Raw genomic sequence first — 27,094 nt, forward strand, 5'->3', positions numbered from 1 at the left:
GGATTCATATGGAGCTTTTCTCCAGGAGCAGTGTATGAGAGGGAAGCGTTTTACAGAATTTGGTTTGGAGGCTCAGAATTTAAACATTGATCTCTGTCCCTTTTCAGAGTGCAAGGACTTAACAAAAGTGAATATATAACAATATCTTACAGCTCTGAAAATTATAACTTAAGTCCAGTGTCATAATGTACTGAAATAAATTAGGTGTAAGCATTATATAAACAATCTGAATTTATGTTAATGAACAATATTGATTTTACTTCATTAGAAAATGCAAGAACCTCCAAAGAACATTGAAGAATTCTTAAAGCTTCAAAACTTGGTGAGTAGAATATACTGTTTTATGGGACCTTGATATGTGACTGGTGCACATATCAGTCCTCTTCCTTTAGGAAAAAATAGCAATTCTTTTTTTTTTTTTTTTTTTTTTTTTTTTTTTGCTGTACGCGGGCCTCTCACTGTTGTGGCCTCTCCCGTTGCAGAGCACAGGCTCCGGACGCGCAGGCTCAGCGGCCATGGCTCACGGGCCCAGCCGCTCTGCGGCATGCGGGATCTTCCCGGACCGGGGCACGAACCCGTATCCCCTGCATTGGCAGGCGGACTCTTAACCACTGCGCCACCAGGGAAGCCCAGCAATTCTTTTTGATTGCTTATAGAATTACTTTGTCAATTTAAAAAGAAATTATTGAGATTTTGATTAGAATTACAGTAGGCTTTTGAAATTACTTTTAGAAACTTAGTCCTTTCAAAAAATACATTCTAAAATTATATAATGTTAAAGCTATAAAGACTTTATGTGCCACCCTCATCTATCTACCTCCTTAAATGTAATTTTTTACGTTTCAAAATTACCAATATTTTTTTTCTGATTATGACTATGATAGTCATTTTAGAAAATTAAAAGAAAGAGATAAGCACTGAAAAGGATAAGCATCCTAATTTTATCATTTATAGATTAATCACATATATCTCACTTTTTAAAGTAGGGAAATCATAATCTAATCAGGCTGGTAGAATTTCAAGATACTTTATTCACCTCATACTGTAATTCAGTATCTTGGACAAGAATTGTGATATCTCAAGTCTGGCATAAAGGCTACCTTTTCATAAACCTTTGTGCATATTGTAAAATCTGTTCAAATTCATTTCCATTTTAGCCTCTCCCCACTTTTCCCAAATTCATTTCCATTTTAGCCTCTCCCCACTTTCCCAATGTCCCTAACGATAGCAAGTGATGACCCATACGTAGGACTATGTTTTCAAATCTGGCTGTCATTCTCATTTGACAGTGTTTGTCTCCAGGGAATATATCTTGTGATCATATCTTATTTTTATGAGATCTTTGTATTTTTGACACATCCAGATTTTAATGCTGGAAAACTTCCCCAGGTGGTTATGTGTTTTGTTTAAAATGTATGTTTATAGGATTTGAGAGAGGGCACTTATGTATCTAAGTAATATTCTCTTTTTCCAAAATGGCAGGGGCACCTAGATCCTGCTGGGAAACTTCTCCAGCATTAAAAGCTGGGTATTATTCAGGTACCTGTTATCATTAGAGAATACGGTGGGTTTAGGAAGCTTTTAAAGGAAGAAAAATGGAAGTAGAAGAGACCAACTCAGGTTTAAAATTTCTGATCTGCAGACTTCAGATTTATTCCCATTTAAGCTAAGTTCTCAGAATATCTTACCCAAATTCCTCTTAAAGAGTTTCATCCTGTGAAAGTTCCTACTATTCCAGAAAGCATTTTCTTATTCACAAACCTTTAATTGTGTCAGCTATATTTCTTTGTTTTGGTATTAAACAATTTTATTAAAAGATAAACTTAGATTTGCAAATATTAATGTTGTGATTCCCGTTTCCTTCCCTTCATTTCCTTTTCTTTTCTTCCCTTTCCTTGTTCTCCTTCCCTTCCTGAACAATGTAGTCATAAGGCCATTTGGCGGCCAAAACAAGACAGCATCCACATTGGCAGGGGGAGGGGAATGTTCTTTGGTCACCCAGAGCAGCCTTTCTGAACTCAGCCACCGTGGGGGAAGGTATCCATGTGATACCACAGGTGCCGGGATCCAAGGGGGTGAGGATGGTATTCACATGTGGCCTCGGGTGGGGAGGTAGTTCAGGAAATGTGGAGGTAGGCTATGGCCTGGTATGAGAAGTCAGAGCCTACGCAGGATGAGAGGGGCATCCACATAGTGAAGAGTCTGGCAATGGATAGGAGAGATTGGCTACCTGAAAAGATGGATCAAATAAGTACATATATTTAAGATAATGGCAGCTAGGGTTTTCACTGTTGGGATGGTAATCATAATATGGAAAGAGAAAACTAGAATGTTTGGAACTGAAATTAGAGTTATCAGTATGAACTTGTGGTTTTAATTACATAGACTGAGGAACTGTTGTAGACTGAAGGGGACTAAAGACATATGTTGCTTAAACACAATGTGTGATACTGAACTAGAGCCTTTTGCTATAAAGAGCATTATTGATTTAGTTGAAACTTGAGTAAACTCAGAATTAGGAACAATGTAACAATGCCAATTTCCTTACTCTGATGGTTTGTTTTTAGAAAATAAATGCTAAAGTATTCAAGGATGATGGGGTCATCAGTCAAGTAAGCAACTTACTTTCAAATTATAAAAAAGGGTTTTGTAAAGCATCTGAAACTTCTAAAGTTTATGGTTTTTTCACAAATTAAAAAAATGCATTTAATAAAAAATGATGCTATAGAATAAAGCCTGAATTTCAGCTCATTGATTTTTGAACTCTTCTATTTAAATTCATTTTAAAAAATGATTTAAGTTGTATTGTCTCACATTTTTTGCAGGATCACTGGCCAAAGGAAATCCATTTTGGGGATAATGATAAATTGTTATGTACTCTGAAGAAAATAAAAGAAGATAGTTCATTTACTTCAATTTATACACATCTATGGGGAAATGTCCCACGAATACATGATGCGGCCATGGCCATGGAGTCAAGATTAGCAGAGTGTTCAATTCTTCTGAAAAACCATGTCTCTGAAATATTTGAGTGGAACAGAATAACTTCCAGGACAAGTAAACCTTATTTTTTATACGCGTAAAGTAATTGTCACTTGTGTGTGTGTCTATCACTGTGTGTGTATTCTCATAAAGAATGAAATCCTAAGATATAAAATATCAAAACATAAACATAAATTTATTATATTTTAAAACCTCTTCATTTCAAAATTATCCAATTTGCATTTTTAGTTGAAAATGAACATTTGGATTCAAAGAAAGTGTTGCTAGGATAAAGCCTAAAACAGATCTGACCTTTGAGCTGGAGCAGAGGTAACCAAATATCAGGAAAACAGGGTTGCATCAACTAATATTGTTACCAGAGACAAGCAAGTCAGCAAGAGTCAGGAGATAAAAACAGTTAGACCTACAACCCAAAGTAAAAGGAGTGAGACTTGAACTATATGAGCTTAGTTAATCTGTGGGAAGTACCTAGCATTCACTATTGGATAACTGCAGACTGAGTGAAAAGCGTATCTGTAAGTAATGATAATTTTTACTACTTTTCAATATTTATATAACCTTTACCTAGTTGTGTTTATTAACACTTTCACAATAGTTTTAGATACTAATGGTGATTCTTATCTTTTTCTTTATTTAATGGGAAAACTTGTAATATATGTCTTTTTTTCTTAACATCTTTATTGGGGTATTATTGCTTTACAATGTTATGTTGGTTTCTGCTGTAAAACAGAGTGAATCAGCTATGTGCATGTGTATATCCTCATATACCCTCCCTCTTGCATCTCCCTCCCACCCCTCTAGGTGGTCAGAAAGCACCGAGCTGATCTCCCTGTACCACGCAGCTGCTTCCCACTAGCTATTTTACATTTGGTAGTGTATATAAGTCCATGCCACACTCTCACCTCGTCCCAGCTTACCCTTCCCCCTCCCTGTATCCCCAACTCCATCCTCTACATCTGCTTCTTCATTCCTGTCCTGCCCATAGGTTCATCAGAACTATTTTTTCTTTTTTTTTAGAGTCCATATATATGTGTTAGCATACCATATTTTCTTTTCCCTTTCTGACTTACTTCACTCTGTATGACAGACTCTAGGTCCATCCACCTCACTACAAATAACTCAATTTTGTTTCTTTTTTATGGCTAATATTCCATTGTATATATGTGCCACATCTTCTTTATCCATTCATCTGTCAATGGATACTTAGGTTGCTTCCATGTCCTGGCTATTGTAAATAGAGCTGCAATGAACATTGTGGTACATGTCCCTTTTCGAATTAGGGTTTTCTCAGGGTATATGCCCAGTGGTGAGATTGCTGGGTCATATGATAGTTCTGTTTTTAGTTTTTTAAGGAACCTCCATACTGTTCTCCATAGTGGCTGTATCAATTTACATTCCCACCAACAGTGCAAGAGGGTTCCCATTTCTCCACACCCTCTCCAGCATTTCTCGTTTGTAGATTTTTTGATGATGGCCATTCTGACCAGTGTGAGGTAATCATTTCTCTAGTGATTAGTGATGTTGAGCATTCTTTCATGTGTTTGTTGGCAATCTGTATATCTTCTCTGGAGAAATGTCTGTTTAGGTCTTCTGCCCATTTTTGGATTGGGTTGCTTGTTTTTTTGATATTGAGCTGCATGAGCTGTTTGTATATTTTGGAGATTAATCCTTTGTCAGTTGCTTCATTTGCAAATATTTTCTCCCATTCTGAGGGTTGTCTTTTGGTCTTGTTTATGGTTTCCTTAGCTGTGCAAAAGCTTTGAAGTTTCATTAGGTCCCATTTGTTTATTTTTGTTTTTATTTCTATTTCTCTAGGAGGTGGGCCAAAAAGGATCTTGCTGTAATTTATGTCATAGACTGTTCTGCCTGTGATTTCCACTAAGAGTTTTGTAGTGTCTGGCTTTACATTTAGGTCTTTAATCCATTTTGAGTTTATTTTTTGTATGGTGTTAGGGAGTGTTCTACTTTCATTCTTTTACATGTAGCTGTCCCGTTTTCCCAGCACCACTTAATGAAGAGGCTGTCTTTTGTCCATTGTATATTCTTGCCTCCTTTATCAAAGATAAACCCACGTACATATGGTCACCTTATCTCTAGGCTTTCTATCCTGTTCCATTGATCTATATTTCTGCTTTTGTGCCACTACCATACTGTCTTGATTACTGTAGCTTTGTAGTATAGTCTGAAGTCAGGAAGCCTGATTCCTCCAGCTCCGTTTTTCATTCTCAAGATTGCTTTGGCTATTTGGGGTCTTTGTGTTTCCATACAAATTGTGAAATTTTTCATTCTAGTTCTGCGAAAAATGCCATTGGTAGTTTGATAGGGATTGCATTGAATCTGTAGATTGCTTTGGGTAGTAGAGTCATTTTCACAATGTTGATTCTTCCAATCCAAGAACATGGTATATCTCTCCATCTATTTGTATCATCTTTAATTTCTTTCATCAGTGTCTTATAGTTTTCTGCATACAGGTCTTTTGTCTCCTTAGGTAGGTTTATTCCTAGGTATTTTATTCTTTTTGTTGCAATGGTAAATGGGAGTGTTTTCTTAATTTCTCTTTCAGATTTTTCATCATTAGTGTATAGGAATGCAAGAGATTTCTGTGCATTAATTTTGTATCCTGCTACTTTACCAAATTCATTGATTAGCTCTAGTAGTTTTCTGGTAGCATCTTTAGGATTCTCTATGTATAGTATCATGTCATCTGCAAACAGTGACAGTTTTACTTCTTCTTTTACGATTTGGATTCCTTTTATTTCTTTTTCTTCTCTGATTGGCTAAAACTTCCAAAACTATGCTGAATAATAACAGTGGGAGTGGCCAACCTTGTCTTGTTCCTGATGTTAATGGAAATGGTTTCAGTTTTTCACCATTGAGAATGATGTTGGCTGTGGGTTTGTCATATATGGCCTTTATTATGTTGAGGTAGGTTCCCTCTATGACTACTTTGTTAAGGGTTTTTTTTTTATCATAAATGGGTGCTGGATTTTTTCAAAAACATTTTCTGCATCTATTGAGATGATCATATGGTTTTTATCCTTCAATTTGTTAATATGGTGTATCACATTGATTGATTTGAGTATATTGAAGAATCCTTGCATTCCTGGGATAAAGCCCACTTGTTCGTGGTGTATGATCCTTTTAATGTGCTGTTGGATTCTGTTGGCTAGTATTTTGTTGAGTATTTTTGCATCTATATTCATCAGTGATATCAGCCTGTAGTTTTCTTTTTTTGTGATATCTTTCTATGGTTTTGGGTTCATGGTGATGGTCTCCAGGTAGAATGAGTTTGGGAATGTTCCTCCCTCTGCTATATTTTGGAAGAGTTTGAGAAGGAGAGGTGTTAGCTCTTCTCTAAATGTTTGATAGAGTTCACCTGTGAAGCCATCTGGTCCTGGGCTTTTGTTTATTGGAAGATTTTTAATCAGTCTCAATTTCAGTACTTGTGATTGGTCTCTTTATATTTTCTATTTCTTCCTGGTTCAGTCTCAGAAGGTTGTGGTTTTCTAAGAATTTGTCCATTTCTTCCAGGTTGTCCATTTTGTTGGCATATATTTGTTTGTAGTAATCTCTCATGATCCTTGTATTTCTGCAGTGTCAGTTGTCACTTCTCCTTTTTCATTTCTAATTCTGTTGATTTGAGTCTTTTCCCTTTTTTCTTGACGAGTCTGGCTAATGGTTTATCAATTTTGTTTATCTTCTCAAAGAACCAACTTTTAGTTTTATTGATCTTTGCTGTTGTTTCTTTCATTTCTTTTTCATTTATTTCTGATCTGATCTTTATAATTTCTTTCCTTCTGCTAACTTTAAGGGGTTTTTTGTTCTTCTTTCTCTAATAGCTTTAGGTGTAAGGATAGGTTGTTTATTTGAGATTTTCCTTGTCTCTGGAGGTAGGATTGTATTGCTATAAACTTCCCTCTTAGAACTGCCTTTGCTACATTCCATAGATTTTGGGTCATCATATTTTCATTGTCATTTGTTTCTAGGTATTTTTTAATTTCTTCTTTGATTTCTTCAGTTATCTCTTGGTTATTTAGTAGTGTATTGTTAAGCCTCCATGGGTTTGTATTTTTTATAGTTTTTTTCCTGTAGTTGATATCTAGTTTCATAGCATTGTGGTTGGAAAAGGTGCTTGATATGATTTCAGTTTTCTTGACTTTACCAAGGTTTGATTTGTGACCCAAGATATGATCTACCCTGAAGAATATTCCATGAGCACTTGAGAAGAAAGTGTATTCTGTTGTTTTTGGAGGGAATGTCCTATAAATATCAGTTAAGTTCGTCTTGTTCAATGTGTCATTTAAAGCTTCTGTTTCCTTTTTAATTTTCATTTTAGATGATCTGTCCATTGGTGAAAGTGGGGTGTTAAAGTCCCCTCCTCTGATTGTGTTACTGTAGATATCCCCTTTTATGGCTGTTAGCATTTGCCTTATGTATTGAGATGCTCCTTCGTTGGGTACATAAATGTTTACAATTGTTATGTCTTCTTCCTGGATTGATCCCATGATCATTATGTAGTGTCCTTCTTTGTCTCTTGTAATAGTCTTTATTTTAAAGTCCATTTTGTCTGATATGATAATTTCTACTCCAGCTTTCTTTTGGTTTCCATTTGCAAGGAATACCTTTTTCCTTCCCCTCACTTTCAGTCTGTATGTGTCCCTAGGTCTGAAGTGGGTCTCTTGTAGCATTTATACAGGTCTTGTTTTTGTATCCTTTCAGCCAGTCTGTGTATATTGGTTGGAGCATTAAACCATTTACATTTAAGGTAGTTATCAATATGAATGTTCCTATTACCATTTTCTTAATTGTTTTGGGCTTGTTATCGTAGGCCTTTCCTTCTCTTTTGTTTCCTGCCTAGAGAAGTTCCTTTAGCATTTGTTGTAAAGCTGGTTTGGTGGTGCTGAATTCTCTTAACTGTTGCTTGTCTGTAAATGTTTTAATTTATCCATCAAATCTGAATGAGCTCCTTGCTCAGTAGAGTAATCTTGGTTGTAGGTTTTTCCCTGTCATCACTTTAAATACATCCTGCCACTCTCCTCTGGCTTGAAGAGTTTCTGCTGAAAAATCAGCTGTTAACCTCATGGGGATTCCCTTGTATGTTATTAGTTGTTTTTCCCTTGCTGCTTTTAATAATTTTTCTTTGTATTTAATTTTTGATAGTTTGATTAACATGTGTCTTGGTGTGTCTCTCCTTGGATTTATCCTGTATGGGACTCTGTGTGCTTCCTGTATGGGGCTCTCTGCGCTCCTGGACTTGATTGACTATTTCCTTTCCCTTGTTAGGGAAGTTTTCCACTATAATCTCTTCAAATATTTTCTCAGTCCCTTTCTTTTTCTCTTCTTCTTCTGGGACCCCTATAATTCGAATGTTGGTGCATTTAATGTTGTCCTAGACGTCTCTGAGAATGTCCTCATTTCTTTTCATTCTTTTTTCTTTATTCTGCTCTGTGGTAGTTATTTTCACTATTTTATATTCCAGGTCACTTATTTGTTCTTCTACCTCAGTTATTCTGCTATTGATTCCTTCTAGAGGATTTTTAAGTTCATTTATTGTGTTGTTCATCATTGTTTGTTTGCTCTTTAGTTCTACTAGGTCCTTCTTAATCGTTTCTTATATTTTCTCCATTTTATTTTGAAGATTTTGGGTCATCTTTACTATCATTACTCTGAATTCTTTCAGGCAGACTGCCTATTTTCTCGTCATTTGTTTCGTCTGGTGGGTTTTTACCTTGCTCCTTCATCTGCTGTGTTTCTCTGTCTTCTCATTTTGTTTAACTTACTGTGTTTGGGGTCTCCTCTTCACAGGCTTCAGGTTCGTTGTTCCTTTTGCTTTTGGTGTCTGCTGTCAATGGGTGAGGTTGGTTCAGTGGCTTGTGTAGGCTTCCTGGTGGAGGGGACTGGTGCCTGTGTTCTGGTGGGTGGGGCTGGATTTTGTCTTTCTGGTGGGCAAGACCATGTCCAGTGGTGTGCTTTGGCGTGTCTGTGACCTTCTTATGATTTTAGGCAGCCTCTCTGCTAATTGGTGGGGTTATGTTCCTGTCTTGCTAGTTGTTTGGCATGGGGCATCCAGCACTGGAGCTTGCTGGCCATTGGGTTGACCTGGGTCTTAGTGTTGACCTGGAGATCTCAGGGAGAACCCTCACCAATTTATATTACATGGGGCCCAGAGGTCTCTGTTGGTCCAGTGTCCTGAACTCGGCTCTCCCATCTCAGAGGCTCAGGCCTTCCATCAGGCCGCAGCACCAAGACCTTGTCAGCCACACGGCTCCATAGTGACCTCTCTGTGATGCTCCCGAGGTTATAGTCATAGAGCTTTGTCAAAATGAGAATCACCTGTGATGAGAGGGCGCTCTTGGCTCCTGTGGCATCTCTGAGGTGCACAGTGGGGTTTGTTCTTTGAATTGGAAAGACTGAAAACTGGATTAAACTGGCCTCTGCAGGAAGCACTCCTGTTGCCTAGATGAAGAAGTTTTGCTCCTCATATATGTCTTAAGAATAATATTGGTTGTACTTATAAAGTATTTTCTGTGTATTAAATAAATATAATAGTTATATTATTTAGCTATTTAATATCCTTTTTTGGACCTTGAGTTTTGAAAATCTGAGAATGTGTTTAAATACAATACTATTAACTTCACTACTGTTACAATTTTCTTATTGAATTTCTTTTTTGGGGGGACTGTGTTGGGTCTTTGTTCCTGTGTGTGAGCTTTCTCTAGTTGTGGCAAGCGGGGGCTACTCTTTGTTGCATCACAGTGGCTTCTTTTGTTGCAGAACATGGGCTCTAGGTGTGCAGGCTTCAGTAGTTGTGGCATGCAGGCTCAGTAGTTGTGGCATGCAGGCTCAGTAGTTGTGGCTTTTAGGCTTCAGAGTGCAAGCTCAGTAGTTGTGCCACATGGGCTTAGCTGCTCTGTGGCATGTGGGATCCTCCTGGACCAGGGCTCCAAACTGTGTCCCCTGCATTGGCAGGCAGATTCTCAAGCACTGTGCCACCAGGGAAGTCCCTTATTGAATTTTTAATTATTTTAATTTTAAAAAATATTTTTGAAATTATACAAGCTACATATATATAGTTGTGTGTGGCTATATAAACGTATAGGGAGAGAGAGAGCGCATGTGTGTGCTTTTAAAAAATAATTTTCTGTATATTCATTGTCCTCAATGTGTAAATATCAGAGCTTAGACTCAAGTCTAGGTTATCTGACTTCAAAGCCCCCCATAGTCTTTCACTGGGCCATGCTCCAAAGTACTGTACTGTATTGAATATAAGGTGACAGTGAAACAACCAAATGTAAGTGGCTGAGCTGTTTGAAAAACATGGGCTTGTTCAGTAGTAAGGGATTAAGGTAAAACTTTGGATATAGGAATAAGTACTAAAGATATATTAGTTGGAGCATGACATTTCTAAATAGCAAAAGGAAACAGGAGATATAATTATTCAACTAAGACTGATTCAACTAAGACTGTGTGTGTCTAGCATTATGCTTGTCAAAATAGCTAGTTGATCTCATTGAATGGTTTTATATATAATCTACTTAAAGTATTTAAATTTTTTCAATTTTAAAGGCTATTTATATATTTATATGTTGTGAATTCTCATTTTTTTTAAAGGTTCTCATGGAAAATTGGAACAGCATAAGGCATTTCTAAGGAATTACCATAAGGAAAAGAAGATAATGGTATTGTATTTGTTTTCATCTTCCTTAAAAAAATATATTTTCACAGAAAATATAATCACTATAATTTCATAGATAAGTACTAATAACATTAAAAAATTTCATTTTAGTCTTTTATCATCTATCTATCCCTGTGTTTTTAAAATATTTGGACTCATATTTTTCTTTACACACTCAATATGAGTGTTGGCATTTTCACATCACTACAATTATTTGAAGACTTATATTTCATCCTCTGGTTATTTAAAAATTTATAACATCTTAGGGATACAGGTCCTATATCAGTCATTTTCCTTTAGGAAAACAATAACAGTTATTTTTACTGCCTGTAGAATTACTTTGTTAATTTTTTTTAAAAATCTCTTTGAGAGTTTGATTAGAATTATATTTTGAATTACTTTGAGAAACTTAGTCCTTTTCAAAAATACATTCTAAAATTAAAGCTATAAAGACTAAGTGCTACCACTCGTCCATCCACCTCCTTAAATGTTTTTTAAATTTCAAAATTACTTTTTATGTTTTTTTCCTGATTATGACTAAGGTAGTCATTATAGAAAATTAAAACAGATAAGCACTAAAAAGGCAAGCATCTTAATTTTATCATTTATAAATAAATTATATATATCTCACTATTGTCATTTTCAATGTTCTTTAAAAATTTTTTAGAAAATTCAAATTAAACTGTATTTCTAATTCATTAAATGTTTTATGGAATTTTCATCATTAAATATTCTACATCATTTCAAAAATAAACTAATGTAATAGCCCTTTTGTTGGACGTTTAGGTTAGTTTTCATTATTCATTATTATTTACAAAGGTTCTGTGAACATATTTGGAGCTAAAAATTGTGCTTATGCATGATTATTTTCTTAATATAAATTTCAGAAGTGGAACCACATGGGAAAAATGTGAAAAGCTAAGTGTTTTGATACATACTGCCAAAATGTTTTCTAGAAAGGTGGCACCAATTTGTATTCGTAACAATAGAGTTTGTGATTGATCCCTTACCCATCCCCTTGTCAATATTTAATATTATATTTTTTAATGTTTGCAAATTGATAGGCATAAATGTTGTCAGTTGCATACATTTCACTAATGAAGTTGATTGTTTAGGTTTTTATTAGCTTTTGTATTTCTATTATTATAAATTGCCTATTTATGAACTTCGGGCATTTTTTAGCTGTTCTTCTATTTCTAAGAGCTGTTTATGCTTTAAAACTGTTAACCCTTCTCAGTAACATATGTTATACATACTTATATTACTTTCTTGGTTTCCTTTTAACCCAAAAGTATTTTTTCACTGTATAGAATTTTATATTTTCATGAATCTGTAATTTTTTATTGAAATCTTTTGCCTTTAGTGCCATAATGTTAAGAAGGCTTTCTTCATTACAAGATCATACATATATTCACCTGTGTTCTCTTATATTGTTCTTACAGATTTATTTTTTTGTGTTTAACTCCAGTGTTTATTTTTGTGTAAGGGAGTAAAGCATAAGGATGTTATTTTAAGTCTATCAGTAGATTTGTGTGCTTTTTTTAAAATTTATTTTTTTATTGAGGTAACATTGGTTTATAGCATTACATAAGTTTCATGTGTACAACATTATATTTCTACTTCTGTGTACCCTACAGCATGCTCACCACCAACATACAGATTCTGCCTGTCACCACATATTTGATCTCCTTTACTCATTTAGCCCTCCGCACTACCCCTTCCCCTCTGGTAACCACTACTCTATTCTCTTTATATGTGTTAGTTTTTCGTTTGGTTTGGTTTGTTCATTTTTTTTGTTTGTTTTTGCTTTTGTTTTTATATTCCACATATAGTCACATAAAAACGTGTGATTTTCCTCATATAAGTTCTACACATTCCCTGTTAAATGTATTCCTAGGTATCTTAAATTTTTATTACTAATGTCCATGAGATTAGTTTTCCATTATGTAATTAAATGGATTATTGTTGGTATATAGGAAATTATTATTGGTATAGGTATATTACTCAACAATGTTACCAGTTTCTTATCTTGTCTGACTCAGAAAGAATGCTAGTACTTTGCTATTAGGTACAACTTTAAATGTTTAGATAACTTTTTTCAGATTAAAGAAATTTGCTCCAGGTTTGAAATGGAGAGGAAAATAATCCACTGTGATGATAGCAAAAGCTATTTTAAGCCTTTCATGTGTGAATGTGGCAGATTACATTAACAGCTTTTCAGAAGTTGAACCATTCTTATATTAGGATATATTTTTAATGCATTACTGGATTTGGTTTGCTTTTTGGATTTTACATCTATATTTGATAAGTTATGATTATCTTTTTTGGTTTCGGTATAAAAATTATACAAACTTCAGAAAATTAGTTACTTAGCTTCATCTCTTTAGTCTATAGATAGTTTGTTGAATATAGGGATATCATTTGTTCTTGATGTTTGGCAAAGTTGCTTGTGAACTTTTATTGATTTTATTTATATTTTGCAGAGGGAATAGGTAGGTTGGTAGAAAAGCTGTCTGGAAGTTAACAGGTCCATAAATACCAACTTGTGTAGATTGTCAAAACATGATATTCAGTGAAATAAAGCCAGTTACCAAGTAATATGTACAGTTAATATTATTCCTTTAAATTTTAAAAACATACCAAAAGTCTGTATATTCTTTCTATATATATACACATATATGTAAAAGTATTTTAATGGAATTGAGGGGGTGCAAACCAAACAAATGATAGTGACTATCTCAAGGAAGGGGAACACATGGTTTGAAGTAGAGATCGTGGTAAAAAGGGATCTAATTTTATATTTTATTATATGTAAACTTCATATTTTATCTTAAATAGTCTTAAGCAAATACTAAAGTAACAGTAATCCATTCTAGGTTGTGGGAACATGGGAACACTGGTAGTTACATTATTCATTGTGATTTCTGTATTAATTTTCAAAAGAATTTCAAAAATTCTAATGAATTTTATCAGATGACTTTCCAGGATCTATTGAAATGACCTTTAGATGAATTACACTAACAAAAGTTTTAATAATAATTTTTATTAAATATGTTTTTTGGCTGCATTGGGTCTTCGCTGCTGCATGTGGGCTTTTCTCTAGTTGCGGCGAGCAGGATCTACTCTTCATTGCAGTGCACAGGCTTCTCATTGTGGTGGCTTCTCTTGTTGTGGAGTGTGGGCTCTAGGCATGCGGGCTTCAGTAGTTGTGGCTTGCAGGCTCTAGAGCACAGGCTCAGTAGTTGTGGCGCACTGGCTTAGTTGCTCCGTGGCATGTGGAATCTTCCTGGACCAGGGCTTGAACCTGTGTCACCTGCATTGGCAGGCAGATTCTTAACCGCTGTGCCACCAGAGAAATCCAGGATTTTAACATGAATTATTTATATTTTTGTGGTATCTTTTCCAGGTTGTACGACCAAGAACTAGTTCTGTGTTACTATTACTCTGTTCCTTGAAAAGTGTTTCTTTGCTTCCTGCAGAATAAAGCCAGGACTTTGAGATTAACATTAACATCTTTCTAAATCTGATGCCGTCTTTAATGACCAGTTATATCTGTACCTGTCAAGCACATAGCCTTCTTTCTTATAACTGATCTCACTTTCCTTCTCCTTTTTATCCCTTTGCACATTTTTTTAAAATGCCAATAATGTGATCCTCTTTCATTTAGCAATCTGTAAGCATCCTTTCAAATTGGTTTCCTATGTCTTCTCTTAAATAATATATGTTATGTGTGTATGTGTATAAAATTTGCCTGTAAGCTTATGTATTTGGGGAGGAAATGGGTATATGGAAAATAATAAACAATATATTAACATGTCTAGATGATCAAAAACTAATTTATACAAAAGGCTTCTTATTCTCTGTGTAAAGTAGTGTGGTGGACACAAAGATGTGCCTCCCAGATTCCCCTTCAAGGAAGGACCCGTTGCCCCAACTTCTAAGAGTGCTGTTAGGGGACACCCTTCAGCTGCAGCCCATTCAGGGATCGTATCTCACAGAGAGAACTTCCTCTCCCAAGTAAACGACCATCCAGGAGCCACTCACATACAATGACTAATCAAGTTGGAAACAGAAAGGCCTGGCAGTTTCAACCCAGTGCAGGACAACTACTATGGGTCCTTTCAGTTCACAAGCTCTGCTTAGGGTCAGGGCTGTTAGACTTGCATCATAGCTGACTTCTCAATCTTCCCTCTCCTCTTGCCTTCCATAGATATTGATCCCAAAGGCACTCCCAATAAACATTCTGAACACTAAATTCCACCTCACAGTCTGTTTCCCAGTGGACCCAAACTGCAATAAGTAGTTTGTTTATATTTCTATCATAGCCCTTATCTCTTTGTGTTTTATATACGTATCTGATTCCTCTCTTGCCCTCTGACTAACTTGAGGGCAAGGAATATCTTTGCATTCCCAGCATCTAATACAGCAACAGCATTCTAGGCCTCACTAAGAGATGCATACACACACACACGTTAACTGAACAAAGTTACAAAGTATAAAAGTTCTTAAATTTAGAATTTTAAAGATTTTATTTTAAATGTTTTCCAGCTTTCAGATGACATGGAGACAAAGAAGGATATAGAGGTATTTACAATTTCTGTTTTATGAGATTATATATCAAAAGTATTGTGTGGATCTAAAAGAATGTTTACAATAAGATAGATAAAGCTATAAATTTAGATAGGGGCCCCAGGAGAGAAAGTTGGAAACAAATACAGAAGCATTCTTTTTCTGCCTAGTCCATTTCTTTATGTGTAGTGTAGCTAAAATTCTTGGTAATTTGAGCTATGTCAAAATTAGTTCTGAAGTAATTGTTTTTACTTTTAGATTTGACATATGAATATGTCAGTGCTCTTAATTTCATAGAAACAGATAATAGGAAGATTTTTCTTAGGTGGGATAAATATATTTTACTTATTTTTAGTAAAAATATGTAAAATAATTATGTTAATGAATGATAGTTAAATATCTGTCTTCTGTAGATATATGAGACTACTATACTGAAAAGAATGAAGTAATTCCTGTTCTGTGGTATTTCCCTCTTTCTAGGGTTGCAGCTTCCCAGGATTCAGAACAAATGAGCTTACTCAACTACCCAGACATTTGAATGCTGAACGAATTTATCTTTTTATTTTAAAAGCCCATAACTTTGACGTATGTAAACATTATTTTATTATTATTGTGTGATATATTTTGAGAATATGATTTAATGAATTAGACATTAATTTAAAGCTATGACAGATTAGGTGTTAAGCAAGATTTAATTCTTTGGGGCATTAAGTCTGGCAGGAAAGACCAGTGACTTTTTTTTTTGCGGTACGCGGGCCTCTCACTGTTGTGGCCTCTCCCGTTGCGGAGCACAGGCTCCGGGCGCGCAGGCTCAGCGGCCATGGCTTACGAGCCCAGCCGCTCCGCGGCATGTGGGATCCTCCTGGACCAGGGCACGAACCCGTGTGCCCTGCATCAGCAGGCAGACTCTCAACCACTGCGCCCCAGCGAAGCCCCAACCAGTGACATTTTTAACACCCTAATCTCCAGAAGAGAATGTATTAGATTCTGTGTTACTGCCTCAGGAGTCTGAGGTTGCCAGTGTGCATTGGCTTGGCATGTGACTGTAACAGGTGTTTCACTCCCCCTCTTCCTGCTCTATAGCTCAGGATATGTTAGCCTGCTCATTTTGATCCCAAAATAATTTATGAGAGCCCTTCCCCACACCCTACCTTTTGAACCTCCAAGTGTCTGGGGAATTTTTAAGAAATATCCCTACAGAGTAGCCAATTGATGAAAAACTGCAGGCATAGGAAGGTAACTAGCTCATTGGACACCGATTGCCAGGGATAGGATGAGGGCTGAGTGGTTACTGGCATTGATTTCCCACCCACTTAAATATTAAGCAGACACCTAAAAAGTTTTCTGTTTCCTGGGGACTTGAACAGTGCTCCTTGTACCTCCAGGCAGATTCCTCTCAAGACAGTTCTCTAAGATGGACTTGGCCCCTAGTAGGCCCTCTTCCCATCCCTCACCCCCAGCCTCTCTGTGGCTCTTTCTTTCTCAACACAAAATTCCTGCTTTCTCTCCTGCTATAGTATTCTATAGTCCATCAGAAGGAGTATAAGCAACCATTAAATTTGGATGAATCAGCTCCAGCCATTATTTTCTGCCCATTTTTCCCTCTCTTCAAGATGAAAGAGAGTGTATCACTTTAGTGTTCCATCTTCAAGACACAGTATTCCAAGAAATAATCTGATTAACCTGACTTGGGTCTCCTGTTTGCCCCTCAGTTAGGGAACCACAGAGCACCTCAGTTGAAAACTCCACCTAAAATGATTCAGTAATGACACTCTCTTATTTTCCATGCTAATACAGATGCTTTTCAATTCTCTTTTATGTTTTATGGGATTTGGGTGAGAGGTAAGGCTTAGTTTGCCGTCTTGATCACCTGATACGATTTTTTTAAGAGAAAAACAATAGATGGTAATTGTTATGCCTGGATCATGAGCTTATTTGTTACTTTCTCTGACTATATTTTCCAAAGTTTCCTCAGGGAAAAGGTTTTATTGTAAAAAGAAATTAATACAAATTATTGTTAAAATAATCTTATAAATGTTCTAGACAATATAATCTTTTTAACTCTCACATTCTGTGTTCTAAAATGGGACTATATTTTAATTCTGGATGCATGTACATCACAGTCACATAAAAGGCATAGAAGTACAGCTATGATAAACATTTCATATGGTTAACTTGGAGGACACTGGCATTATTGAAAGAGGTAGGAAAGTGGGGAGTGTAAGTAGGTATGGGTTTGGGGGAAGGGGTGCACAGGATATGACAAGCAGCTGGGTATTTTGAGTTTGTGTACCAGTGGTATATCTAGGTATAGATAACCAGTGTTTGATTTGTTAATACCCCTCCCTGATTTCAGTAAAGAATTTAAATTGGCTTGCTAGATCATGCACAATGCAATGGCATTGAGATAGATTATGACATTAAGATGAAGAGAAAATAAGTGTAGGAAAATAATATCAGAGGGAAGGTTATTTCATAGAAATGCTTATTATAACATCTGAAACTTGGAAAAAGAAGGTTAAAGGGTTACTGTTACATACCTGAAGGTGAGGGAATCCATGGAATTGACTGGATTCACGTAACCCCATCCAAATACATTCCTGAACATACAGTCATAGATTAAGTTTCTTGATAAAGTATAAATTATCCCCTTTACCTCCCAGAATGGACCCTTGGCTACAGATGATGCTCAGTAAAAATTTTATTGAATTGAGTGAAAAGGGGCCTATATTTTGAGAAAGCTGAGCCACAAAGATACAGATATACACAAACAGAAATCAGGAGAACATTAGAAGTAGTTTTATCCAGCCCAGAATCTATATTAGGAGAAAAAGTTCCAAGTCGGATAATGTATAGGTTTTAAGGTATGTTTACATTTATTTGAATCAAAAAAGTATCACAAAAGGGTAGAGGGTGATGGAGGAAAGTACCATTTAACTTTTTAAGTCGGGTTTGTGGTTTTTTGGCTGATTTCTGTTTTGACTAAATATTGATATATTTTAAAGAATCTGGAATTTTCCTGGAAAAGAAAGTTAGTGATACTAAACATAACCAAAGCTTAGAATAGAAGCAATCATGCAGTTTGTTTACACTAAAAAGCATGTTTGCTTGAAATTTGCAAATAATTTCAACAAAAAATATTCAGATTTTCTCTTGTATTTTAATTTTCTAGTTTTTTCTTTATGTACTTCTCATATGTTTTTGTAATTAAGAAGGGGGAAGGGTAAGCTGTGACAAAGCTAGAGAGTGGCATGGGCATGTATACACTACCAAACGTAAAATAGATAGCTAGTGGGAAGCAGCCGCATAGCACAGGGAGATCAGCTCGGTGCTTTGTGACCGCCTGGAGGGGTGGGATAGGGAGGGTGGGAGGGAGGGAGGCGCAAGAGGGAAGAGATATGGGAACAAATGTATATGTATAACTGATTCACTTTGTTATAAAGCAGAAATTAACACACCATTGTAAAGCAATTATACTCCAATAAAGATGTAGAAAAAAAAAAGTGCTAAATAAGTTGAAGCTCTTACCAATGTATATACTATACTTAGTGGCCTATGAAGAGGAAGTTCTCCCACAGTATGCATGATAAATAATCTCCTTGGTATAAACGTTTGCACGGTATCCTTTTTGTAGACTTGTACTTGAGGAACAGAAATTCATACCTATGTATTTCATTAAAAGAATTCTTGAACTCTACTGAATCTGGCATTACAAACTTATAGTGAATAAAATAAAATGACTATTGAAGGTACCTATTTAAACCAAGACTTATAGTCTCTAGTAGTCATGGTAAATTAACTTTATGTGCCAATTTTGATGAATTGCTTAGAGAGAACACTATCTTTAGGGTCTAGACTTACGATGGGGCCCATTGGGTTGGAATCCCATGATTGTTGATACCTGTCTTGAGCATAAAAGGGAAATTGTTAACATGTGTCTTGGATTTTTGCTATTCCTGTTCTAGTCTACACTGTCGTTTCAGTGACTACTAATCAAATGTGATTATTGAGAATATGAAATATGCCTGGTGTGACTCAGCTGAATTTTTTTTTTATTGAAGTATGGTTGTTTTACAGTGTTGTGTTAGTTTCTGGTGTATAGCAACGTGATTCAGTTATACATATACATGTATATTCTTTTTAAGGTTCTTTTCCATTATAGGTTATTACAAGGTATTGAATATAGTTCCCTATGCTACACAGTAGGACCTTGTTGTTTATCTATTCTATATATAGTAGAGTGTATCTGTTAATCCCAAACTCATAATTTATCCCTCTCCCGTACTTTCCCTTTTGGTAACCATAAGTTTGTTTTCTACGTCTGTGATCAGCTGAATTTTTAAATTTTATTTATTTTAATTATATATAAATTTTAAAATTAATACTTGATTCATTATTGAACAACTTTCAATTATGGTTGAAACAAAATTACAACCATGTAGTTTACAAAATCTAATTACGATCTAGTATTTATGATGAAAATTTATGTTCAAATTGAGATGTGCTGTAAGTATAAAATATACACTATATTTCAAAGACCCAGTACCCAAAAGAATGTAAAATATTTCATTAATAACTTAATAACAATTATGTATTAAAATATATTTTAAATATATTTGGTTAAACAAAATGTCACTCAAATTTCACCTTTTACTTTTTTAAAATGTCTATTAGAAAATATATATATGGCTCACATTAAATTTCTGTTAAGCAGTGGTAGTTTATAACTATTAAATACACACTCTTTATAAAGCCTATTTACAGTAATATGTCTTATAATATTATTAATTTGATCTCCATGTGTCTTTTTTCCATAGGGAAAAATTTTTAAAATCTGGAAGACTCATTTCCTCTCAGAAGCCTCTGTTGCTCTTTTGCATGATTCCTTTTGGTGGTGGTTTCTCCATAAATTTAAGGTATAATGATATTTTTTAAACTTTTCTTTAAAGTTGATTTTCAGCATAATTAATTTTTCAGTAGAGGTAGCACTGGTACAAAAAATGTTTTTCCAATCCTGTCACAGAGCTTGTTTTTTTAGTATTCTGTTAGAAATCCTGTTTGAAATCTAGAGTTCTTTCAGAGAAGTTAAAACCTAATATGGATTTCAAAGATCCAGAGTCTTTATTAATTAGAAAAAGATTAGTGAAATCAAACACTGTAGTGAGTAATAAAGTTGTAGCTTTACTCAATACTGTAATGTGCTGATGAACGCCAAACAGAATATCCACTGCAAATCAGTGACATTGAGGGAGGTTTCACTGAGAAAACACTCTACAATATCAGATGGGGTGAGGGTCCTCACTTGATTCAGAAAGATAAAAACTCTGCTTAGGATTAAAAAGAGAAAGACATGGGTATCTGGGAAGCAATAAGAGAATGGAAATAAGCAGTACCCGAGTCTTACATTAGAGAATACGTGAGCCTGGAAAAAGTGGTGAATACCAACGACTGCCATGTGGCCTCTGGATCTAGAAGGATGGAAAGTAGAGTTAACGCAGGGGATCGCAGTCTAAGCATTAAGAAGGTGTGCTACCCCATCAGGGGAGCCTGATAACAGGCTCAGTTCTTCACCTCCCCACCTCAAATTACCCAAAGAAAACTGCTAATGGATTCTTTCATACCATGAAGGAATGGGTGTTACTAATTTTACATACAATCCATTTACATAGAGCTTCATGTTAGAATAATTAATGTAATTCTAGGTAAGATTATCTGTACTATGTTTCTATTATTGTTAGGAGTTGAATGAGGGATAGGAAGTGGTCTATCAGTTCTACAAAGATAATTACATAGGGAAATTTGTGCAATCAGAATTTTATTACCTTAAATTTCTTTCTCTAGATCTGAATCCCAAATTTATGTTTTTCCATGATAGAACATGAGAAGAAACATTACTTTCCCACTTAAATCTGTTAGGATTATATATAGCAAGTTTTTGAAGGAAACATAATCTAGCAATGTTTCTAGTAACTTTATCAAGCCATATAATATTATTTTGAAGAAACAGATTTGACCCGAAGATATTAATGACCCACTACATATATAGGATTATCCTTAGAATAAACAAGGATTAGAAATCTTTTTATCTTTAAGCAAGCTATTCTCTAGAAACTACTGGCTTCCTAAAATTAAAATGCAGTTATTAAGTAATAATGTATTTGACATCTTTATTGGAGTATAATTACTTTACAATGTTGTGTTAGTTACTGCAGTATAACAAAGTGAATCAGATATATGCATACATATATCCCTATATCCCCTCCCTCTTGCGTCTCCCTACCACCCTTCGTATTCCACACCTCTAGGTCGTCACAGAGCACTGAGCTGATCTCCCTGTGCTATGCAGCTGCTTCCCACTAGCTATCTATTTTACATTTGGTAGTGTATATGTGTCGATGGTACTCTCTCACTTTGTCCCAGCTTACTTTTCCCCCTCTCCATGTCCTTAGTCCATTCTCTACGTCTGTGTCTTTATTCCTTTCCTACCCCAGGTTCATCGGAACCATTTTTTTTTTAGATTCCATATATATGTGTTAGCGTATGATATTTGGTTTTCTGACTTACTTCACTCTGTATGACAGACTCTAGGTCCATCCACCTCACTACAAATAACTCAATTTCGTTTCTTTTTATGGCTGAGTAGTATTCCATTGTATATATGTCCCACATCTTCTTTATCCATTCATCTGTCGACAGACACTTAGGTTGCTTCCACGTCCAGGTTATAGTAAATAGTGCTGCAATGAACATTGTGGTATGACTCTTTTTGAATTATGGTTTTCTCAGGGTATATGCCCAGTAGTAGGATTGCTAGGTCGTATGGTAGTTCTAGTTTTAGTTTTTTAAGGAACCTCCATGCTGTTCTCCATAGTGGCTGTATCAATCTACATTCCCACCAACAGTGCAAGAGAGTTCCCTTTTCTCCACACCCTCTCCAGCATTGATTGTTTGTAGATTTTTTGATGATGCCCATTCTGGCCAGAGTGAGGTGATTTCTCCTTTTAGTTTTGATTTTCATTTCTTTAATGATTAGTGATGTTGAGCATCCTTTCATGTGTTTGTTGGCAATCTGTATATCTTCTTTGGAGAAATGTCTATTTAGGTCTTCTGCCCATTTTTGGATTGGGTTGTTTGTTTTTTTGATATTGAGCTGTATGAGCTGCTTGTAAATTTTGGAGATTAATCTTTCATCAGTTGCTTCATTTGCAAATATTTTCTCCCATTCTGAGGGTTGTCTTTTGGTCTTCTTTATGTTTTCCTTTTCTGTGCAAAAGCTTTTAGTTTCATTAGGTCCCATTTGTTTATTTTTGTTTTTATTTCCATTTCTCTAGGAGGTGGGTCAAAAAGAATCTTGCTGTGATTTATGTCATAGAGTGTTCTGCCTATGTTTTCCTCTAAGAGTTTGATAGTGTCTGGCCTTACATTTTGGTCTGTAATCCATTCTGAGTTTATTTTTTGTATGGTGTTAGGTAGTGTTCTACTTTCATTCTTTAACATGTAGCTGTCCAGTTTTCCCAGCACCAATTATTGAAGAGGCTGTCTTTTCTCCATTGTATAATCCTGCCTCCTTTATCAAAGATAAGGTGACCATATGTGCAAGGGTTTATTTCTGGATTTTCTATCCTGTTCCATTGATCTATATTTCTGTTATTGTGCCAGTACCATACTGTCTTTATTTGTGCCAGTAGCTTTGTAGTATAGTCTGAAGTCAGGGGGCCTGATTCCTCCACTTCCGTTTTTCTTTGTGAAGATTGCTTTGGCTATTTGGGGTATTTTGTTTTTCCATACAAATTGTGAAATTTTTTGTTCTAGTTCTGTGAAAAATGCCACAGGTAGTTTGAAAGGGATTGCATTGAATCTGTAGATTGCTTTGGGTAGTATCATTATTTTCACAATGTTGATTCTTCCAATCCAAGAACATGGTATATATCTCCATCTGTTTGTATCATCTTTAATTTCTTTCATCAGTGTCTTATAGTTTTCTGGATACAGGTCTTTTGTCTCCTTTGCTAGGTTTATTCCTAGGTATTTTATTCTTTTTGTTGCAGTGGTAAATGGGAGTGTTTCCTTAATTTCTCTTTCAGATTTTTTATCATTAGTGTGTAGGAATGCAAGAGATTTCTGTGCATTAATTTTGTATCCAGCTACTCTATCAAATTCATTGATTAGCTCTAGTAGTTTTCTGGTAGCATCTTTAGGATTCTCTATCTATAGTATCATGTCATCTGCAAACAGTGACAGTTTTACTTCTTCTTTTACGATTGGATTCCTTTTATTTCTTTTTCTTCTCTGATTGGCTAAAATTTCCAAAACTATGTTGAATAATAGTGGTGAGAATGGGAAACCTTGTCTTGATCCTGATATTAGAGGACATGGTTTCAGTTTTTCACTGTTGAGAATGATGTTGGCTGTGGGTTTGTCATATATGGCCTTTATTATGTTGAGGTAGGTTCCCTCGATGCCTAATTTGTGGGTGTTTTTTTTTTGTAGTAGAAATGGGTGTTGAATTTTGTTGAAAGCTCTTTTCTCATCTATTAAGATGATCATATGGTTTTTAATCCTTCAATTTGTTAATATGGTGTATCACATTCATTGTTTTGCCTATATTGAAGAATCCTTGCATTCCTGGGATAAACCCCACTTGATCATGGTTTATGATCCTTTTAATGTGCTTTTGGATTCGGTTTCCTAGTATTTTGTTGAGAATTTTTGCATCAGTGTTCATCAGTGATATTGGCCTGTAATCTTCTTTTTTTGTGATATCTTTGTCTGGTTTTGGTATCAGAGTGATGGTGGCCTCATAGAATGAGTTTGGAAGTGTTCTTCCCTCTGCTGTATTTTGGAAGAATTTGAGAAGGGATAGGTGTTAACTCTTCTCTAAACATTTGCTAGAATTCCCCTGTGAAACCATCTGGTCCTTGCCTTTTTGTTGGAAGATTTTTAATCACAGTTTCAATTTCAGTGCTTGTGATTGGTCTGTTTATGTATTCTGTTTCTTCCTGGTTCAGTCTCAGAAGGTTGTGCTTTTCAAAGAATTTGTCCATTTTTTCCAGGTTGTCCATTTTGTTGGCATATATTTGTTTGTAGTAATCTCTTATGATCCTTGTATTTCTGCAGTGTCAGTTGTTACTTCTCCTTTTTCATTTCTAATTCTGTTGATTTGAGTCTTTTCCCTTTTTTCTTGACGAGTCTGGCTAATGGTTTATCAATTTTGTTTATGTTCTCAAAGAGCCAGCTTTTAGTTTTATTGATCTTTGCTGTTGTTTCCTTCATTTCTTTTTCATTTATTTCTAATCTGATCTTTATGATTTCTTTCCTTCTGCTAACTTTGCTGGTTTTTTTGTTCTTTCTCTGTTGTTTTAGGTGTAAGGTTAGGTTGTTTATTAGAGATGTTTCTTGTTTCTTGAGGTAGGATTGTATTTCTATAAACTTCCCTCTTAGAACTGTTTTGCTGCATCCAATAGGTTTTGGATTGTCGTGTTTTCATTGTCATTTGTTTCTAGGTATTTTTTGGTTTCCTCTTTGATTTCTTCAGTGATCTCTTGGTTATTTAGTAGCACATTGTTTAGCCTCCATGTGTTTGTATTTTTTACAGATTTTTTTACTGTAATTGATATCTAGTATCATGGCGTTGTGGTCGGAAAAGATACTTGATACGATTTCAATTTTCTTGAATTTACCAAGGCTTGATTTGTGACCCAAGATATGATCTATCCTGGAAAATGTTCTATGAGCACTGGAGAAGAAAGTGTATTCTGTTGTTTTTGGATGGAGTGTCCTATAAATATCAATTAAGTCCGTCTTGTCTAATGTGTCATTTAAAGCTTGTGTTTCCCTATTTATTTTCATTTCGGATGATCTGTCCATTGGTGAAAGTGGGCTGCTTAAGTCCCCTACTATGATTGTGTTACTGTCTATTTCCCCTTTTATGGCTGTTAGCATTTGCCTTATGTATTGAGGTGCTCCTATGTTGGGTGCATAAATGTTTACAACTGTTATGTCTTCTTTGTGGATTGATCCCTTGATCATTATGTAGTGTGTTTCTCTGTCTCTTGTAATAGTCTTTATTTTAAAGTCTATTTTGTCTGATATGAGAATTTCTACTCCAGCTTTCTTTTGATTTCCATTTGCAACGAATATCTTTTTCCATCCCCTCTTTTTCAGTCTGTATGTGTCCCTAGGTTTGAAGTGGGTCTCTTGTAGACAGCAAATATAGAGGTCTTGTTTTTGTATCCATTCAGCCAGTCTATGTCTTTTGGTTGGAGCATTTAATCCATCTACATTTAAGGTAGTTATTGATATGTATGTTCCTATTACCAGTTGTTTTGGGTTTGTTATTGTAGGTCTTTTCCTTCTCTTGTGTTTTCTGCCTAGAGAAGTTCCTTTAGCATTTCTTGTAAAGCTGGTTTGGTGGTGCTGAATTCTCTTAAATTTTACTTGTCTGTAAAGGTTTTAATTTCTCTGTCAAATCTGAATGAGATCTTTACTGGGTAGAATAATCTTGGTTGTAGGTTTTTCCCTTTCATCACTTTAAATATGTCCTGCCACTCCCTTCTGGCTTGCAGAATTTCTGATGAAAGATCAGCTGTTAACCTTATGCAGATTCCCTTTTATGTTATTAGTTGTTTTTCCCTTGCTGCTTTTAATAATTTTTCTTTGTATTTGATTTTTGATAGTTTGATTAACATGTCCTGGAGTGTTTCTCCTTGGATTTATCCTGTATGGGACTCTCTGCGCCTCCTGTAGTTGATTATTTCCTTTCCCGTGTTAGGGAAGTTTTCAAATATAATCTCTTGAAATATTTTCTCAGACCCTTTCTTTTCTCTGCTTATTCTGGAACCCCTATAATTTGAATGTTGGTGCATTTATGCTGTCCCAGGAGTCTCTGAGACTGTTCTCAATTCTTTTCATTCTTTTTTCTTTATTCTGTCCCTGGCAGTTATTTCCACCGTTTTATCTTCCAGCTCACTTATCTGTTCTTCTGCCTCAGTTATTCTGCTATTGATTCCTTCTAGAGTGTTTTTCTTTTCAGTTATTATGTTGTGCATCACTGTTTGTTCTTTAGTTCTCCTAGTTCCTGTTAAATGTTTCTTGTATTTTCTCCATTCTGTTTCTGAGATTTTGGATCAACTTTATCATTACTCTGAATTCTTTTTCAGATAGGTTGCCTATTTCTCTTCATTTATTTGGTCTTGTAAGTTTTTACCTTGCTCCTTTGTCTGTAAGATAATTTTTTGTCATTTCCTTTTTTTTTTCTTCTGATGGGTGGGGCTGTATCCTTGTCTTACTGGTTGTTTGGCCTGCGGCATCCAGCACTGGAGTTTGCAAGCAGTTGGATAGAGCCAGATCTTGGTGCTGAGATGAGCACCTCCGGGAGGCCTCACTCCAATTACTATTCCCTGCATTCTGAGGTTCTCTGTTATTGCAGCTTTTTGGATTCAGAGCTCCCATCACAGGAGCTCGGGCCTGACCTCTGGGCTGGGAACCAAAATCCTTCAAGCTGCATGGCATGGCAAAAAAAAAAAACAAAAGGAGCAGTACATATCAAAGAATAAAAAACAAAATATATTAGGAAAAATAAAAATATATTTGAAACAACTGCAACATGGTAAAATAAAACCACAACAGAAAAAAAAAAGTGGGGGAACAAGCCAAAAGGAGAGAACAATAACAGAGTATAAAGGATAAAATAAAATTAGAAAAATAAAAGATTTATTAGGAAAAATAAAAATATAAGTGAATCAACAAGGTAAAACAGAACCCCAATCTAAAAGAGGAAAAAAAAAACACCTTGGCTATTGGGGCAGTGTTTAGGTGGGGGTGGAACTTAAGCAGGGGTGGGATTTT

At 35.4% G+C, this 27,094-nt stretch overlaps 1 protein-coding gene across 1 annotated transcript in view; it reads left to right on the forward strand.

The window, feature by feature from the left end:
* The window catches only part of FAM227B (family with sequence similarity 227 member B), a 286,042-nt gene that overhangs the window by 31,320 nt on the left and 227,628 nt on the right, over positions 1 to 27,094 (forward strand). Inside the window, exons 4-9 of the mRNA XM_007455562.1 lie at positions 269 to 322; positions 2,826 to 3,057; positions 10,615 to 10,682; positions 15,227 to 15,262; positions 15,728 to 15,832; positions 20,065 to 20,163. Coding sequence (XP_007455624.1) covers positions 269 to 322; positions 2,826 to 3,057; positions 10,615 to 10,682; positions 15,227 to 15,262; positions 15,728 to 15,832; positions 20,065 to 20,163 — 594 coding nt within the window. The remainder of the gene's footprint in view (positions 1 to 268; positions 323 to 2,825; positions 3,058 to 10,614; positions 10,683 to 15,226; positions 15,263 to 15,727; positions 15,833 to 20,064; positions 20,164 to 27,094) is intronic.

The sequence above is a fragment of the Lipotes vexillifer genome, unplaced genomic scaffold, assembly GCF_000442215.2.
Source record: "Lipotes vexillifer unplaced genomic scaffold, Lipotes_vexillifer_v1.1 scaffold24, whole genome shotgun sequence".
NCBI classification, from domain to species: Eukaryota; Metazoa; Chordata; class Mammalia; order Artiodactyla; family Lipotidae; genus Lipotes; species Lipotes vexillifer.